The sequence below is a fragment of the Mesocricetus auratus genome, unplaced genomic scaffold (genome assembly GCF_017639785.1).
Source record: "Mesocricetus auratus isolate SY011 unplaced genomic scaffold, BCM_Maur_2.0 Super-Scaffold_100676, whole genome shotgun sequence".
Taxonomy (NCBI): domain Eukaryota; kingdom Metazoa; phylum Chordata; class Mammalia; order Rodentia; family Cricetidae; genus Mesocricetus; species Mesocricetus auratus.
Window position 1 is genome coordinate 109,419,335 of NW_024429266.1, and position 16,443 is coordinate 109,435,777.

Genomic DNA, 16,443 nt, shown 5'->3' on the forward strand with positions numbered 1-16,443 from the left:
CTCACCACTGTGACGCGGGTGTCACGGGCACTCAGAGTGTTGTCAGGAGGCAGTAGTGAATAACGAGCTCTTTGGCAGACTGTGAAGACAGGGGACATCGGCACAAAGTGAAATTGACATCTGAGTGTGTCGGCAGCACTCTGGACAAGGTTTTTGCAGGCTGCATCACACAGCTGGCGAGTCGGTTGATGGAGAACACGGAGGTCTGAAGTGATAGCTGGTCCTCTCCCCTGAGCCACAGGTAGCAAACAGGTACACAGGTTTGAAGGTGTCTGCAAGAGAACAGGACTTGACAGAGTCTGGACATCGGTGTGTTTTTAAACATGCTGTCCCAGCTGAGGCCTGAGAGAAGGGATTAGCGCCTGCTGTCTGCCAACAAGTCAGGGTTTACTTCCATCCTCCTCCCACCAAACTGTCCCAAGGACCATGATGTTCCTAGGTCTCCTAAACTTCCTTTATGTTTCCCCCGTGACTTACAGAGACCAAAGCAAGGCCCAAAGAGGGTAGATGATTGCTAAAAAGTACCCTTATCCATTACAGAGCCAGGCCAGGGTCTCTAAGGCCAGAGTCCATTGCTATCTGAGCTCCTACCTGGCTCTCAGGTCCCTCAGGTCCCTCAGGTCCCTTAAGGCCTCTCAGTTTCTCATGGTCAGGAGACATTCCACGTGCTTACTGTAGGCCTGATGTCCTGCTCAGTTCCACCAGAGGGGCCACTGGGGAGGTTTGTGAAGTGGGAAGCAGGCTTGTTCCAGGACTCCCCTGTGAGCAGGTCTCTTCCTGTCACCAGGAAATGGTGGCAGTACTTTGTCTTCTGAGCTGAGGAAGGACCAAGGGCCTCACTGACTGCCCCATTCCCAGGACGTCTCTATCCTTGCTATGATGAACCCTGTCAGAGATCTACCCAACAAAGCCACGTCCTCCTCCTCCTCTCAGGACCCTATGCCTGGTGGAGTGATCCTAGGAGTCCGCAGCCTCAGAAGAAGTAGGTGGCTGTGATCTGAGGGGTAAAGTCCCCCCCCCCATCTGAGAGATCTTCTGTCTCATCACCTTATCAACATAGTCACACTGGAGTCCTCAACTGGAGTCCTCACACCAGATTGACCAACAAAACAGTGTGTGACCATCTCACAAAAGCAACTCAGGGAGCCTGAGAGATGACTCAATGGTTAAGAGAACTTGTTTTTCTTCTAGAGGAGACAAGTTCAATTCCCAGCACCTGCCTGACAATGCACAACCATCCTTAATTCTGATATTCTATTCTGGCCTCTGTGGGCACTGTATGCTCATGGTGTACATACTACATGCAGGCAAAACACCCATACACATAAAATAGAGATTTTAAGTGGAAGAAAGCCCCTTGTATAGAGAGAATAGTCCAAACTTGGGAGTCAGTGAGCAAGTGACATCAGAAACAAGAAAGCTTTCCTCTCAGGGCAAGGGCCTGCAGAGTACCACAGCATCACAAAGAAGTTGGGTGAGCAAGGGAAAGGCCCATGGGCTCGAGGAGATCTGCAAGTGCCCAGTCACTAGGTGGACAGGTCCTGCCTTTCTGTGCATGCTGGGGCTGTGATAAGCAGGACAGTAGGCTCTGTATTGTACAGAGGGTCTTGACACCCAGCATGCCCTCATATGACACGAGTAATTTGCCCAGGAAATGCCTGATACATATTGATGGGCAGTAGATGGGTTGATATATGGAGCCTATATGGGTATATGTGTGACTGATGGATAGCGAGATGAGTAGTGGATAGACTGGCAGATCGGAAGCTTGTGTGGAGGCATGGATTTAGTTAGGTTACTCAACAGTAGAAGATGGGTGGATGAGTTAATAAATGTATTGGATGAGTGAATAGATGGATTGGATTGGAAGGATTGGAATAGATGGATGATGGATGGATGGATGGATGGATGGATGGATGGATGGATGGATGGATGGGTGAAAATGGATTGGAGTGACGGATAGATGGATAGATACAAGATGGATAGGTTAATTAGGCAAGTATATTGGATGAGTTAGCAAATGGATGCATGGATGAATGAGTGGGTAGATATATGGATGGAAAGTAGATGACAATGAATGAATAATGGATGATGGACAGATAAGAGTATGATGAGTGGATGGATGGATGGATGGATGGATGGATGGATGGTTGGACAGATAGGCTTTGACTACATTAAACTAAAATACAGAGAGGGCTTCCGTAAAAATGACTGTCACTCCTCTGTAATGGATGCTCCCACTGCTGCATCAGTAACTGCTCAATAGAGAACCCACAGCTGCCAAGTTGTGTTCTCTGAACCTGCTCCTCACACACCCTGACAGCCAGCCCTGCTGTGTATCTAGCCTCTCTGGTAGAGAAAAGAGAGAAGCATGCTCAGTGGAAGGGAAATTGTGGAGAGAGTCTGCATGCATCACTTCCCTGTTGTCTGCAGCACCCTCGGCCTGCGTACCTCTCAGTGGTTGCACGATGACTCTGGGGAAGACCCAGACGGGAGCGCGAGCTTCATTGCAGGCAGCATTGTGCTCGGTGTCATGGCAGATTGCTCAGAGCTGCTCTCTGCTAAAGTACACCCCTTTAAAAATAAATTCCCTCCCACAGTGTGTTCTCTTCCGGCTTGATCCTCGAAATGAACACTGTTTTTAAAAGATGCCAGAGTTAATTGCAAGCTCTTTGTATCATGGGACTTTGTTCCCTTTGCCCTTTACTGCCACAGGCTGTCAGAGCCTGTGCCAGAATCAGAAATACCAAAAAGTGACATGGCACATTAATCCCTGAGAGAGAAACAATACCCATTCATATTTTATGGCAAACAAGTTGGCTAATCAAACATTCATCCACTGCTCACCAGCAAGCACCTTTGTGCTCTGATCTGAAGGCAGCTTCTTAGCCAAGCTGAACGTCCCCTCCCATATGCTCCTGAGCAGAGCAGAGCTGGCTTCCCTGCACATCAGTCCCTGAGCTGAAGTTAAAGGCCTGCTCATCCAGCCTCCATCCCACCTGTGAGCCCGGGCCTGCCCATCAATGACTGCATCTATTTAAGTAGAACCCCACTGTCCACAGCATCTGCCTGAGTACTCTGAGTAACTATGTGTGGATAGCATCCCTTAGACTAGAGAGACCCTCAGAAACTTTTCCAACTTGGGTCCAGCGGTGTGATTCCTACAAAGAAAGAAGGTGAAAACAAGAACTCTTCTGCCATCAGTGAGGTGGTGACATGAGAATACACTCTCAACATCCACACGTGCATCCATGAAGCTAGCTTCAAGAGGCACCCAGGACTAGAGAGATGCTTCAGCAGCTAAGAGCACCAGCTGCTCTTCCAGGGGACCCAGGTTCCATTCCCAGCACCCAGAGGGGACTCACAACTGTCTCTAACTCCAGTTCCATGGGAACTAATACCTTCTTCTGGCCTCTGCAGGCACCAGGCGAAACTCGCATACACATAAAATAATAAAATAAAGTGTGCTCCTTGGGCACTCAAAGAAATCTGGAAATTTGTCTGAAGGAGATGGAAACTCCATGTTTAAGTATTGACAACAGGTTCAACAAAGATGTCTGAGCCAAAGGAACAAGAAACATCCCACACTATATCCATGTACATTTGTTCAGAAAATTTAATGAGATGGGAATTGAACAGGCAAGCCACATCCCTTCCGCGCCAGGGTCAGCCCTGACTTCCTCAGCAGGGTTATACTGCCCAATGTGCTTGTCTTCTCCCTTAACCGCTTCCTAATTTATTTTCATCCCACAGCACCGCATCTGTCTACCAAAGCATCTGCTCATTCAGAGGACATTGTTTAGGGGCAGGGCTGGAAATTCCATATATCTATATGATGTGTTTTGTTCATATGGATCACCATTTCTCCCTCCAACTTCTGCTAGTGCCCCCATACCATCACCCACCAATTCCATGTCTTCCTTTCATGTGATTTCTAATAACCCCTGAATCTGGTTTGTGTTGTGTTGCCCACTGGTGCACGCATATGTGGCTACCCACCAGGGTATGGGCTACCTGTTTACCAACAAAGCTACTCCCTCCCAGCCCTCAGTGGGTAATAGTTTATCTGCCAAGGATGGGTCTGTGAGGGCACCTCCCCTAGTTGAAATGCTGGCTGGCTTGATCTTGTGCAGATCTTGTGCAGGCAAGCGCAGCTGCTGTGAGTTGATATTTACAACAGACTCATCACGCCCAGAAGTCAGCATTCCATAGCTCCCCTCACCAATCAGCTCTTATGTTCTTTCTTCCCCATCTCCTGCCATGCTCCCTGAGCCCTGAATCAAGGGGTGGTGATGTTTCTTGATGACTTGTTCCAGAAGTGCCCAGTCCAGCCCAGCGCAGCCCCACCCATAACATACAGCTCGAGGACACTTTTTGGTGACCGTTCTACAAGCCCCACCCATAACATACAGCTCGAGGACACTTTTTGGTGACTGTTCTACAAGCCCCACTGACAAGCTGGTTTCCAGAAGAGAAGGTTGCATTCATCCATATATTTCCATTTACAGTGCTAGGGCCACTGCATTTGACTACTAGTGCAGGACATTTTTTATATAGCCAAAAAGGTGCACAGAGAATGTGCCAACAGCTCAAACAGGCATGGGTCCCTCATTAGTGGGAAGGCCATGAGAGAGAGAGAATTCTCCCAGAGCCCTCATTCTCTCCCCTTCATCCCCCACCCGAGTAGCGTTGCTAACCATAGACGATGATTGTGTGCGGCTTCCCACCCGCTCCCTGACTGCCTGTGCACAGCTGTACCAACGAGGTCAGTAGCCCATGTTCATCCCCAGGGATCTTCAAGCTGCTGACCTCTATCTGTTGTGTCTGTATGTGTGTGTATGGCAGTGAGTACATATGTGTCCATGTGTGTGCACTCATGTATGTGAGTGCATGGGAGGATTATCCATGATTGTTAACAGGTGTGTGTGTGCGCGTGTGCGCGAATGTGGGAGGAATATGTGATGGTGAGTAAAAGTATGTACATGTGTGTGTGCATAAGTATGTGGGGGTAAGTGGGTGTATACACACATGAGGCGAATTCATATATGTACACCTATGTATGCAAATGTTGTGTACCTGTGTGGAGGCCAGTCAACATCAGGTTTTTTGTTTTTCAATTACTTGCTACCTTAATTTTTTGAGACAGGGTCCCTACTAAACATGGGGCTTGACAGTTCGTACTGACTGATCACATGACCCAAGGAGCCTTCCCTGCCACCCAGTGCTTGGACTGTAGACACACACTCCTGGGCCTGACCCTTTTACACACGATGTCTTGTTTATGTCTTCTGCTGGTGTGAGACACCATGACCAAAGAAACTTGGGGAGGAATAGGTTTCTTTCTCCTCACAGCTCTCAGTCCCTCATCAAGGGAATTCAGGGCCGGAGCTCAAGGCCCGAGTGCTGAGGCAGGAACTGATGTGGAGGCCATGGAGGGTGCTGTTTACTGGCCTGCTCCTCGTGGCCTGCTCAGTCTGCTTTCTTATAGCTCCCAGGACCACCAACCTGAAGGTGGCAGCTTTCACAGTGATCTGAGCCCTCCCATATCAATTATCAATCCATAAAACGCACCACAGCTTGCCCGAAGGCCGGGCCCATAGGGGCATCTCCCCAATTCCTCAAGAGTCTGTGAAATACAGGAGCACACCTCAAGGGTATGTAGCTAGGAGGAGATCCTGCCTTCCGCAGCAGGTTCCGGGACAGGGGACAAGGGAGGATGCAGACCCTATAAATAAACACTGTGCCCAGACCCACTGGGCCTGCAGGCTGGGGAGCACATGGCATAAACAGAACTGGCCTTTGCTTTAGAAATCTCGGAACACTGAAGGTTAAAATCATGAGAGTTGGTTGTCTAGAAATGCCTCCTGTTTGGATGTAGATGTGGCGTATTCCTTACCCACAAGGCCATCAGAGGTTCCCAGAACTGTGTGGGGCAATTTCAGGACCCCTCTGATCCCTACCCAGTGAGTCAGACCTTCTGTTTGGAAGCTGTATGCTTGACCTGTTTATTGGTTCAGTGACTGAGAACTGATCAGCAGGTAGATTTGGGGAATGAGCAACAGTCAGCGATTGAGTTTCCTGATTAACAGAGGCCTTGCTCCAAGTGACCATTTATTCAGGCCTTTCTGTGGCACATAAACTAAGCACAGCAAGGCCGGCTTCCAGTTCACCAGGAGTGCCTGGTGAGTGTGCCACTGTTGCCTGTGATGGGAGATCTTGTAAGAACACAAGGTGTTCATCCTCAACAGCAAATCTCATTATAGAGCACGGGCAGGCGACAGCTAGCTGGCTTCTAGAACATTCTAGAAAGTCACCTGAGGATACCTATTTGGGGCGCTTACTTTCTTGACATTTCCTTCTTCCTTTTCCATGTAAAGTGGGGCACCCCAACTTTGGAGAGTCCTGAGTGACAGACTTAGTCAGCATAAGCCTCCCACCCTCCCAATATTAACACCAGGCTGCTTTGAGCCTGATGGTATTTTCAGGTTTGGGTAAAATCCAGCTTGTGACACCAAGACAAGTTCACCGAAGCCCAGGGCCAGAGCCAGGGTCCCTAATCCCTGGGTATTTTTCCTTAAAGACTGAAGAAAAAGAAGGGAGCCCTCAGTAGCCCAGCCTCAGAGCCTCTGAAGCGTGGCCCTCTGAGGCTCCCGTGAACGGCCCTCACTCACTCAGCCCCTCCTCCCTCGCCCTCAGTGCCCACACCCACCTTCCCTCCAGGTCCTTCTTCACCCACAAGCCCAGCGCATCAGCTCTTGTAGACTTGTGCCTTTCGTGGGCCTGTGGTGGGAAACTGAAGTCAGTAAAGTACCAGCGAGAGCTCGCGACACGCCCCCCCCCCAAACTGCAGGGCGGCCCCAGCGGCCCCAGCTTCAGTTCCGGAGCCCAGCTGGTGAGAGCAGGGTTAACCGATCACCCTAACACTCAGCTTTCCATAAGGAGCTTTGACCCGCCCACACACACACACACACACACACACACACACACACACGCACGCACGCACGCACGCACGCACGCACACGCTGGCTGCTGTGTCCAGAAGCGGAGTGACCGGAGCCTGGTGTCCGTTGTCCCCCGCTCACACTCTTGGTTTTATTTTCAGGGAATATTACATCACCATGGTCAAGTGGGCCACCAGCACCAAGGTCGCCGTGACCTGGCTGAACCGGGCCCAGAATGTGTCCATCCTGACCCTCTGTGATGCCACCACGGGTGTCTGCACTAAGGTACGGGGACAGAGGAGGGAGTGAAGGAATGAATGGCCATAGCATGGAAGGTGGTGTCCATTCTCTTGGAACCAAGCCCTCAGGCAGGAGAAATGTGAAGCTTAGCTTAGCTCCCTCATTGATGCTATGTTCAGCCTTTGGTTTGGTGCCACCTGGTGGACATGTCAGATATTGCTACAAAATCCATGGGCAGAGCTGAGCAGCTGCAGTCCCACTCAGGGGCTCTCGTCAGGCAATGGTCTGTTTCCCTTTAACTGGCCTCTGCTGTGCTGGGAACACTACTCTCCCTCTCTGCTTCTCAAAAGAGGATGGGACTGGCCCAGAGCCTGACCCATCTACAACAAGTGTTCAGTCCAAGCATACGCCTCGCCCCATCATCACCCCAGAGTCAGGTGTCCCAGCACAGGCAGGACAGGTCCAGGCAGACCAGCAGTATGTGGAGGAGCAGAAGGCAGCCCAGGGTACCCTTAACCTCCTGGCCAAGGCAGCATTCTCTCCCCTCCGCTCTGTAGCCCAGCCTTCCACATTGCTGAGCTACAGGCCTAAGAGAGTCACCTCCCATTGAATTTAAAAGACCAAGTGACACTCCAGGCCAATCTTCCAACAAGAGTTTTGACCCTAAGTTTCTAATTTTCTAACAACAACAAAAAGAAACCCACCAGGCTTGGGCAGATTCACTTTTATGGTTTCTACCAGGCAGCTCTCAGCACGCTGCTGGGGACAGGGGTGTCTCAAAGAGGTCACAGTGACTGTTCCTACCTCTAACACCTCGTTGGGCTGATGTTTCCTCTGGGTTGTTCTGATGGGCTTGCCGAAGAGGAAGGTGAGGCAGGCAGGGCTCAGGGCTGCACATCTGTGCTGAAAATCCAAATCTTCTTTGTTCCTGCCCTGATGGGCCCACAATGCACTAAGGAGCAGCCACTGCCACAGGCAGTGCAGGATGAACACCAGGCTGGTGGCACCTCGGTTGGCAGCAGCCGAGCAAAGCAGTCATCTGGTGCTTGGGCATGATTTGTTTGCATATCTTTGCACCAGCTCTGGAGAGCAACTTCCATGCATGCTTAGAGCCCTTTTAACCAGCCTGGCTCCCCGCGATTGTTTCCTGTAGCTGTAAGCTGCAATTTGGGTTCACAGTGTCCACTAGCATGCGCATGCACACGCACACACACACATGCACACAGTGATGGCCAAGTAAACACGCCCAGGTCGTGTGGCTGAGAAGTGAGCACAGGCTGGCCAGTGGTGGCTGCCAAGCGTTAGAAATGCCATCAGCTTCCACAGGGCAGCTCACCGCTGTGGATTGCCCTGGTTGTTAAGGACAGTGGCATTCTCCTTGCCTGAGGACTCTCGTGCTGGGATGCGAGCCTCAGTATGGGACAAAGAGAAGAACGGGGATTACCTGGACACAGAGAGGCCCCGGTGGCCACTCTGTGCAAGCGCAGTTGCCATGGAGGCGACATTAAGTCATTGTCTGTACAGTGTGTGCAAACAAGCAGAAGGGCCTTTCTAACGCTCCGATTCCATTTCAGAAACACGAAGATGAAAGTGAAGCTTGGCTCCACAGACAGGTAACTCTGCATGCCAGTCCCCATGATCCCATCACCCTGAGTCCTAGCCGGTGGCTCTCAACCTTCCTGATGCTCTGACCTTTAATGCAGTTCCTCCTGCCCTGGTGACCCCCAACCACTCTTTTCCTTGCTACTCTATAACTGTAATTTTCTATTAAGAATTGTAATTAAAAGCCGGGCACTGTTGGCGCATGTGCTTCCATTGGTTACTGGATGATGACAATTAGGGTAGTCACTAATCTGATTAAAGGAGAAGGCCAGTTCAGACACCCTCTCCACTATGCTAGGAGTCTTAGCTGGGGTCCTCCTTGTGGGTTCCTGGGAGTTTCCCTGGCACCAGGTTTCCCCCTAACCCCACAATGGCCCACTCTATCAAGATGTCTCAGGAAATAAATTATCATTTTTAAACCTATTATCTATATTATTGTCTATACTAAACTGCTACTTAAGAATTGCATCCAGCACCATGCTAGGCTATATAGATTTTGAAAATTATTACAGTCGAAGGCGTATATAATAAGTCCACAACTAACATGAAGTTTAACTGTGAAAAATGAGAACGCCTTCCTGTGGTGTGACACTATTCCTGGGCAGGTGTAAACAAGCATTTGCCCACACTAGATAGGGAACCTATGACAGAGTAAGGCTGCCACCTAAGTCCAACCTGGTGAATCAAGGAACTTCAGTGGGGTTACTTGCAAGTATATTGGTGAGAAGATGCTTACAAGAGCAAACCAGGTCAAAGACAGCTGCTTCAACAAAAGCCCACCCCAGTATGGGTGGCAGATTCCAAAAGCTGGAAACCTTGTAGCACACTGAACAACTTGCAGACAATTCAGCAGGTTGGAGATTGCCTTTTCCAGGTAACTCAGCTGGCCTGAGTCACTTCAAGTGGCTTGACAGTCCTTAGAGCTGCTATACTCTTGAGAAGGGAGGGACTGAGTAACCCTGGTCAGTTTCAGGGACTTCCTGAGACTATTGAGTTGTTTATTTCCTGATGGTACTGAGCTTCCCTTAGGGATGAAATGTTTCACCTCCCTTAGATTCACCTCCTTTAACATCTGTATACTAATGAGCTTTCCTCCACTACAGAAGGTTTTCATCTTGGAAGAAACTGCTACAAAAAAAGCTTCCCTTTAAATGAGGTGAAAAGCAAGGTTTACTCACTCTTCTGGCTTCCATTCAGCATGGATCTGAGAGTCCCAGGCAGAATAACTAGGCAAGAAAGAGCAATGAAAGGTGTCTACACTGAAAGGAGGGAATTAATTTCTCCCTGTTTTTATTCTGTTTTCAGATGGCATAATCTTATGTGTGGGAAATCCTAAAGATTTTACACATACATACACAACACACACACACACAACACACACACACACACATATTGTATGTATATAGTACACAGGCCTGGAGAGATGGCTCAGTGGTTAAGAGCAGAGTCCCTAGGTTTGATTCCCAGCACCCATATGGCAGCTCACCAGCCATCTGTGTGTAACTCTAGTTCCAGAGGATCTGATGCCCTCTTCTGACCCCAAAGGGTTTCTACATGCCCATGTGCACATAGACTCACACAGGCTCACACGCATACACATACATTTAAAGAAAATAAGATTTATTAGTAGATTCTAAGTTGTACTTGAAATTAAAAAGTTATTATGTATGTATTCATTAATTCCATTTGCTCATTATTCATTGCATACATATTTCAAGATATTTTTATTTGATAAATATAAATTTTGTTAATTAAGAAATTTTAGCTATGAAAACATGAATCAGCTACTCTCCTTCAGCGTATGTTGTATATGGAATGTATCAGGATATTGATCCTCTGGTCAAGGTTGAGTAATACTCCATTGCATGGGTATACCGCGAATGCCCATTGGAGGATTCCCACCTTTGGCAGCTGGGGAAGGTACACTGAGAACATGATGCTGAGGGAAACGCAGACACAATGCCCCCCCCCCGCGGCATGGTCCATATAAAACATCCAGACGTGCATCCACAGAGACGGAAAGCTGGCCAGTGGTTGTCAGCATGGTGGTTGAGGGTTTTCTGGTGTAGGGCGGGGGTGGTTTCAGAACTCAAGGAGGCAGCTGTATGCTGTCACGCACGAAAAAATGCTAGGATTGCTCAGATTTGTTAAAATGCTGCACTTGTGAATTTCACCTCAGTAGACTTTTTGGAAATGAACCAACTAGAGCATAGTTCTTGGCTTTGTTCCCATCTAGACAGGAGATGAGTTGACTCATAAATCCCAAGGCACAGGGGTGAACCAAAACCAGAAGCTGTGTTTTGGTGTTCAGCCTCTGACGAGAGGGAACCAGGGAAATTGGGGCCAGGGGGACATAGAGCAAGCACAGGGAGATCACACAGGCTGGGTTTGAAGGGAAGTAAGGTCAGGTTCCAAAAATGATAGATAGGTAGGTAGATAGATAGATAGATGGATGGATGGATGGATGGATGGATGGATGGATGGATGGATGGATGGATGGATGGATGGATTTTTTAAGCCCAGCTAGAACTGTGGGCAGGGAACAGTCCCTTACACTCTCCCTCAAGGGACTTCCCCTGAGAAGCTGCTTCCTATCTGGTCTCACTCTGGCCCCTGGATCAACACACTGCCTTGTCCTGGGTTCTGGGGACAGATCCTCCAGCTGTCCTCCTCTTCAGAATGGCAGAGTGGCCACAGAGCCAACAACAGCTGGATTTTCCTATATTTTCTGACTGAACATCTCACCATGTGGGAGAAAGCCACCAGCTCAGACATGGGTGTGAATGTTGAACTCCTGAACATCATTCAGGAAACCAGGCCCTCTCCCAGAAACATGAGTATGGAGGAATAGTGGCATGAAAGTAATTATTTTTGCTGTTTTAAAATGTGAATTTCTAATTAACCAGCAAGTAGCTGATATTTGAAGAAGCAATCATTTCAATGTGAGAGACACTAGAACTAGAGAAGGCACTGTGCCATGAATGCCCTAAATAGCCATTTTATTAGATGTTTTATTAAAGCACCTCGTTCTCTGTAAGAACACTTATCTTTGAGACACTGTGTGGCTCTTTCCGGCCAACCAGCCATTCATACAGGATAGGTGTGTTCCATCCTGGGCTGCTGTAAGAAGCCACAGTGAGGCTAACTACCTACATACAATGGTCTGAGACTTTATAAGGGGCTCATAACTAATTAAGCTCCCGAGAAATCCAGTCAGCTTCCCATTGCATCATCTTTCCCTAACGAGACTCATGGACACTGAAATTGATCTGCACCCTTTGCTGTGGTGTGGGGATGCCAGGCATCATAGGAGCCTATGTAAGGCTGGGCTGCCATCAGCTGCCTGGAAACCACTGGCTGCCCCTTCAGGATCTCATCAGAGACCACAGGCGTAACTTGGGGAGTTACACTGAGGCCACACTCCACTGCCCATCCACCTCCTGTGTGTTACAACTGCTTGCTGCACACACCCAGAATCCCCCAGCATCAAACAAGAGGCAGAACTTGTATTAAAATCCTGATGCCCACATCAAAAAAGTTCTGCACTTTGTCACTACAAGTTTATTTACTAGACTTGGGTGATAGCCAGCTTGCCATGCAAGCATGAAAAACTGAGCTGAACTCCCAGAATCCACACAAACAAATGCAAGGCATTGTGGGACAAGCTTGCAATCCTGACACTGGCAAGGTAGAGACAGGAGGATCCCTAGAATCCACTGACCATTCAGCCTAGCCAAATCAGCATGTCCCAGGCCCGTGAGAGACTCTGTCACAGAACATAGGGTGATAGTGTCCTGAGGGAGAACAGCCAAGACTGACATCTATCTGGTCTCCAATGTCCACACACACATGCACACACACAATTACTGCATGAGCAAGTTTCCAAAGACTGGCAGAAGCCTTCCTCAGCACATTCTGGAAGGTTCTGGAGAGCAGAGGACCAATGACCTCAGAATCTGAGGCTTCCTCAATATGAGTACAATGCTTCTGTCCAGAATTAATCATATTACTTTTAATCTTTGTCCAAAGTGCAAACATTTCCCCCAGAAAACTAGGGGACTATTGCCTCGTCCATCCCATCGTTGGCAAACAGAAGTCCATCTAAAAAGCCAAATTAACTGCTGCTCTTTTCCACTCCCTCTCCTGTTAAATACCACACTCCCAACTCTAAATAGAAAAATCAATATTTGCAGATTAAAGGTTTCGTTTTATTGCAAATATTCATGAAGATTAAATGTCATTTTAATCACACGTTAGTTCATTTCTCTGAGCACTTTGTATTTGCATGTGTTCCTTCACTGTGGGGAAATGAGTTTTTCCTGGGCCAGCTGCGTTTTGTTTACTGTTTATTCTCATCCTTGCATTATCAGGCAGCAGCTTGAATCACAATATAGATACACCTTCACCATAATTGGAGGAGCCAGCTCGGTGGCGTTCACTGATGCAAACCTCCAGACTTTGATTTCAGAGTGTAGTAGAGGTGCTACTGAACCCAAATCACTGTCTGCCCATCCGAGTGACTGCTCCCCTCTAGGGCAGGCTAAGGACTGCAAGTATCTACCTGCTCAGCTCTTGGGATGCCAGAAATAGAGCATGGTAACAGGCTACCCCTCGGGTGTTACATCCAGCTGTCGACCCCAGAGTCGATTTCAGGGAGAAGTGACTGTTGTTCATACTGATACACTGTCTAGCACCTGCCTTTTTGGGATGCCCCTAGTGAGAGCCAGGCCCAGAAGGGTTCTTTCTGCTGTCCGCATTTTAAAATTGGTCCATTTGGCATGTCTCCTCAACGGATGAGTCAGAGTGAGAGAGATTTTATTAAGGAAAAGAACAGAAGACAGGACCAGACGAGGGAAAAGTAGGGTCTGTGACTATTCTTCCCAATTTCCTTCGAGCTGGTGTAAGACAAAAGTCAGTCCAGCAGCTTTGCCTGCTCAGGGCTTTCACAGCAGCTAGTCCAGAGTGATCCCCAGGTCTAGTTCCCACTCCTGAGGTGGGGTTGACGTGTGTGCAAACCCATTTCTTCACTGATCTTTGCATCTTGTGGGCAACAGTGCTGTCTGACTCTACCCCTGGGATGTGTATCTGCAAGTGTGTGTGTGTGTGTGTGCTGCAAGTATGTGTGTGTGTGTGTGTGTGTGTGTGTGGAGGGGGTGTATGTATAATGAGCAGGTGTGTGTGTGTGTGTGTGTGTGCATGCACGTGCATGTGGAGGCCAAAGGGTGATGTCAGGTGTCTTCCTCAGATGCTCTCCACCTAATTTTTTGAGCTAGGATCCCTCACTAAACCTGGAGCTCACCGAGTACATTAGGCCGCCTGGCCAATCAGCTTGAGGGATCCGTCTGTCCCCGCCCCCCCACAGCACTAGGGTTACAGACCCTTGCTCCCACTCCCTGATTTTCACATGGTTCTGGGGGTCTGAACCCCGATCTTCATGCTTGCACAGCAAGCGCTTTATCTATTGAGCCATCCGGTCTGTGAGCTTGGGTGCCCCTTTCTCCCTCTGCTTTTAGAAAACCAAAGGTCTGGATCTCTAGTCCCAAAGACAGTGAAGGCCTGCACAGGCTCACTCTTCAGCTCCCTCCATCATTAGAAACCACACATGAAACACCCGAGGGTGCCCCTACCCCCCACTCGCTCTTCATGATCCCATGCAGCTTCGTGTTGACCGGCCTGTCACCCTTGTCCACAGAATGAAGAGCCCGTGTTCTCCAAGGACGGCCGGAAGTTTTTCTTTGTCAGAGCCATCCCCCAAGGGGGCCGGGGGAAATTCTACCACATCACCGTGTCATCATCCCAGGTCAGTCATCCCTTCTGTGCTATCGTGCTATTGGTGCCGGGCCTCGGGGGGTGCACACTCACCCTTCCCAGGACCCCAAGGAGCCCTGGGAGGCTGATGCTCACAGACGGAGGCAGCATGGCTCTTGTCCAAAAACAGAGGCTCTGAGCAGGGCAGCGACTGGAGTCTAGATCTTCTCCTGATACTCAAGAACATGAACGTGGGATGTGACATTTCTAGCAACAGTGGAGGGACACGGGGACTCACTGGTGGGTAGCAATGAGGATTCAAGATGACCACTGAGTACCTGTCTGTCCTTCCCGGCACCCTCCCTCCCCTCAAGGCCACCTGTTGCTCTGAGCCCTTCATGAGTCTCTCCCTAGCCCCGGCACTGCCTCTACCCTGACCTTAATGATACTGTGGCTGCCACGCAAACTCACCTGTCCTGGTCAGGCGGCTTAGGATGAGTGCTGCAGAGCAGGGGAGTGGGTTATCTGAGAATGCCTGATGCAAGTGCAGTCGCCATCGGAAGAGCTGCCTGGACGCTGAATTTTGAGACCTCTGCCCTGGGACAGACCGTGGGAGTGATGGGCACATGCTCGGTCGTCTGTGTCACCAACCCCACCCTCTGTGTGCAGATTTTATATTAAAGCCAGCTGAAGTGATGGAGAATTGGGGCAAAGTATACAAAATGTAATTAAGAAGAAGGCTGTCTGGAAACGCTGTGGATAGGAAGTAGGAGGCTCACGTGTATGATGTGAACCCAGAAGAAAGACCACAGGACCATCAATGAAGGAATGTCTGGGAAGGAGGAGAGAGGGGCCCTGAGAGGCCTTGAGTGGGAATGATGGCTACTCCCAGCTTAGGCAGGCATTTCTATTTCCTGGCCACTTAATCACATGGTATAGAGGATGTCCAAAACCTGATTTGATTTGTTCACATTCTCACTGGGGCCATTTCAAGCAAGATTTAAAATTTCTTTGATGTTTGCATTCAGCCCCAGTTTCCAAATTCCTGCAGATGATCAGAATTTGCTGAGAACCCCTTAGCATCCATCAGAAAGTGGTTCCCCCCTTGTTCCAGGCACCCACTCTTGCCTGGCCTCTGCTTCCAAGTCCAGGACTGTCTGAGGCTGCACTGCCTTCCACATCCACACTCAAGTGCACACACACACACACACACACACACACACACACACACACACACACACACACACACGGCCTGCTCCTGGGTCTGCAGTCCCGAGTGTTAGCCTGTGTCACCTGAGTCAGGCTCCATCCCCTCCACACTGGCTCCCAGAGCACATGCCATTCAGAACAGCCACCCACAGCTGCACCTCAGCATCCCAGCTGAAAATTTAAATGCTGTCTGGACCTGGTACCATGATGGCAGGTTCTGTGTGACTACAGTACCGGGCTCTGGGAAGTATGCTAGCTGAGCAGGGGTCACAGTCAGTCTCTGTGGCACCTGGACCCCAGCAAGGATGACAGAGACCATCAGAAGAACTACACCGAGTTCATCCCTCTCAGCTCCTTCCTGGTTTTGCCTGATTTTATCCTTTTCCCCATACCCTCTTTCCTCCATCCTGGGTCCTAACATAAACATTAAATTCACAAGGTCATTGGCCGTAGGTGTGTATCTGTAGAATGTGGGATGAGGTTCCAGGAACAAGCCCTGCAGAGGAGCCATGTGATACTGCCATCAGTGACACTCAGACCATGGGGTGGGCATCAGAGCCCATCACGGAGGATGCTGAATTCAAGCTGAGCTATACAGAATAGAAGCAGGAAGGGGTGGGCATTGCCTCATTCTGACAGGCTCCAGACTGAGGCAGCAAAGCTGGAGCCCAATATCTCCTTCCTGACATCTTGTCTGTATTTC

General features: G+C 49.3%; 1 protein-coding gene across 5 annotated transcripts in view; it reads left to right on the forward strand.

Moving 5' to 3' along the window:
* Nucleotides 1-16,443, forward strand: part of Dpp6 (dipeptidyl peptidase like 6) — an 890,647-nt gene that overhangs the window by 808,108 nt on the left and 66,096 nt on the right. For all 5 annotated transcript variants that reach the window (XM_013123747.3, XM_013123748.3, XM_005084206.4 and 2 more), the window contains exons 11-13: nt 7,103-7,226; nt 8,756-8,794; nt 14,476-14,583. In XM_013123747.3, coding sequence (XP_012979201.1) covers nt 7,103-7,226; nt 8,756-8,794; nt 14,476-14,583 — 271 coding nt within the window. The remainder of the gene's footprint in view (nt 1-7,102; nt 7,227-8,755; nt 8,795-14,475; nt 14,584-16,443) is intronic.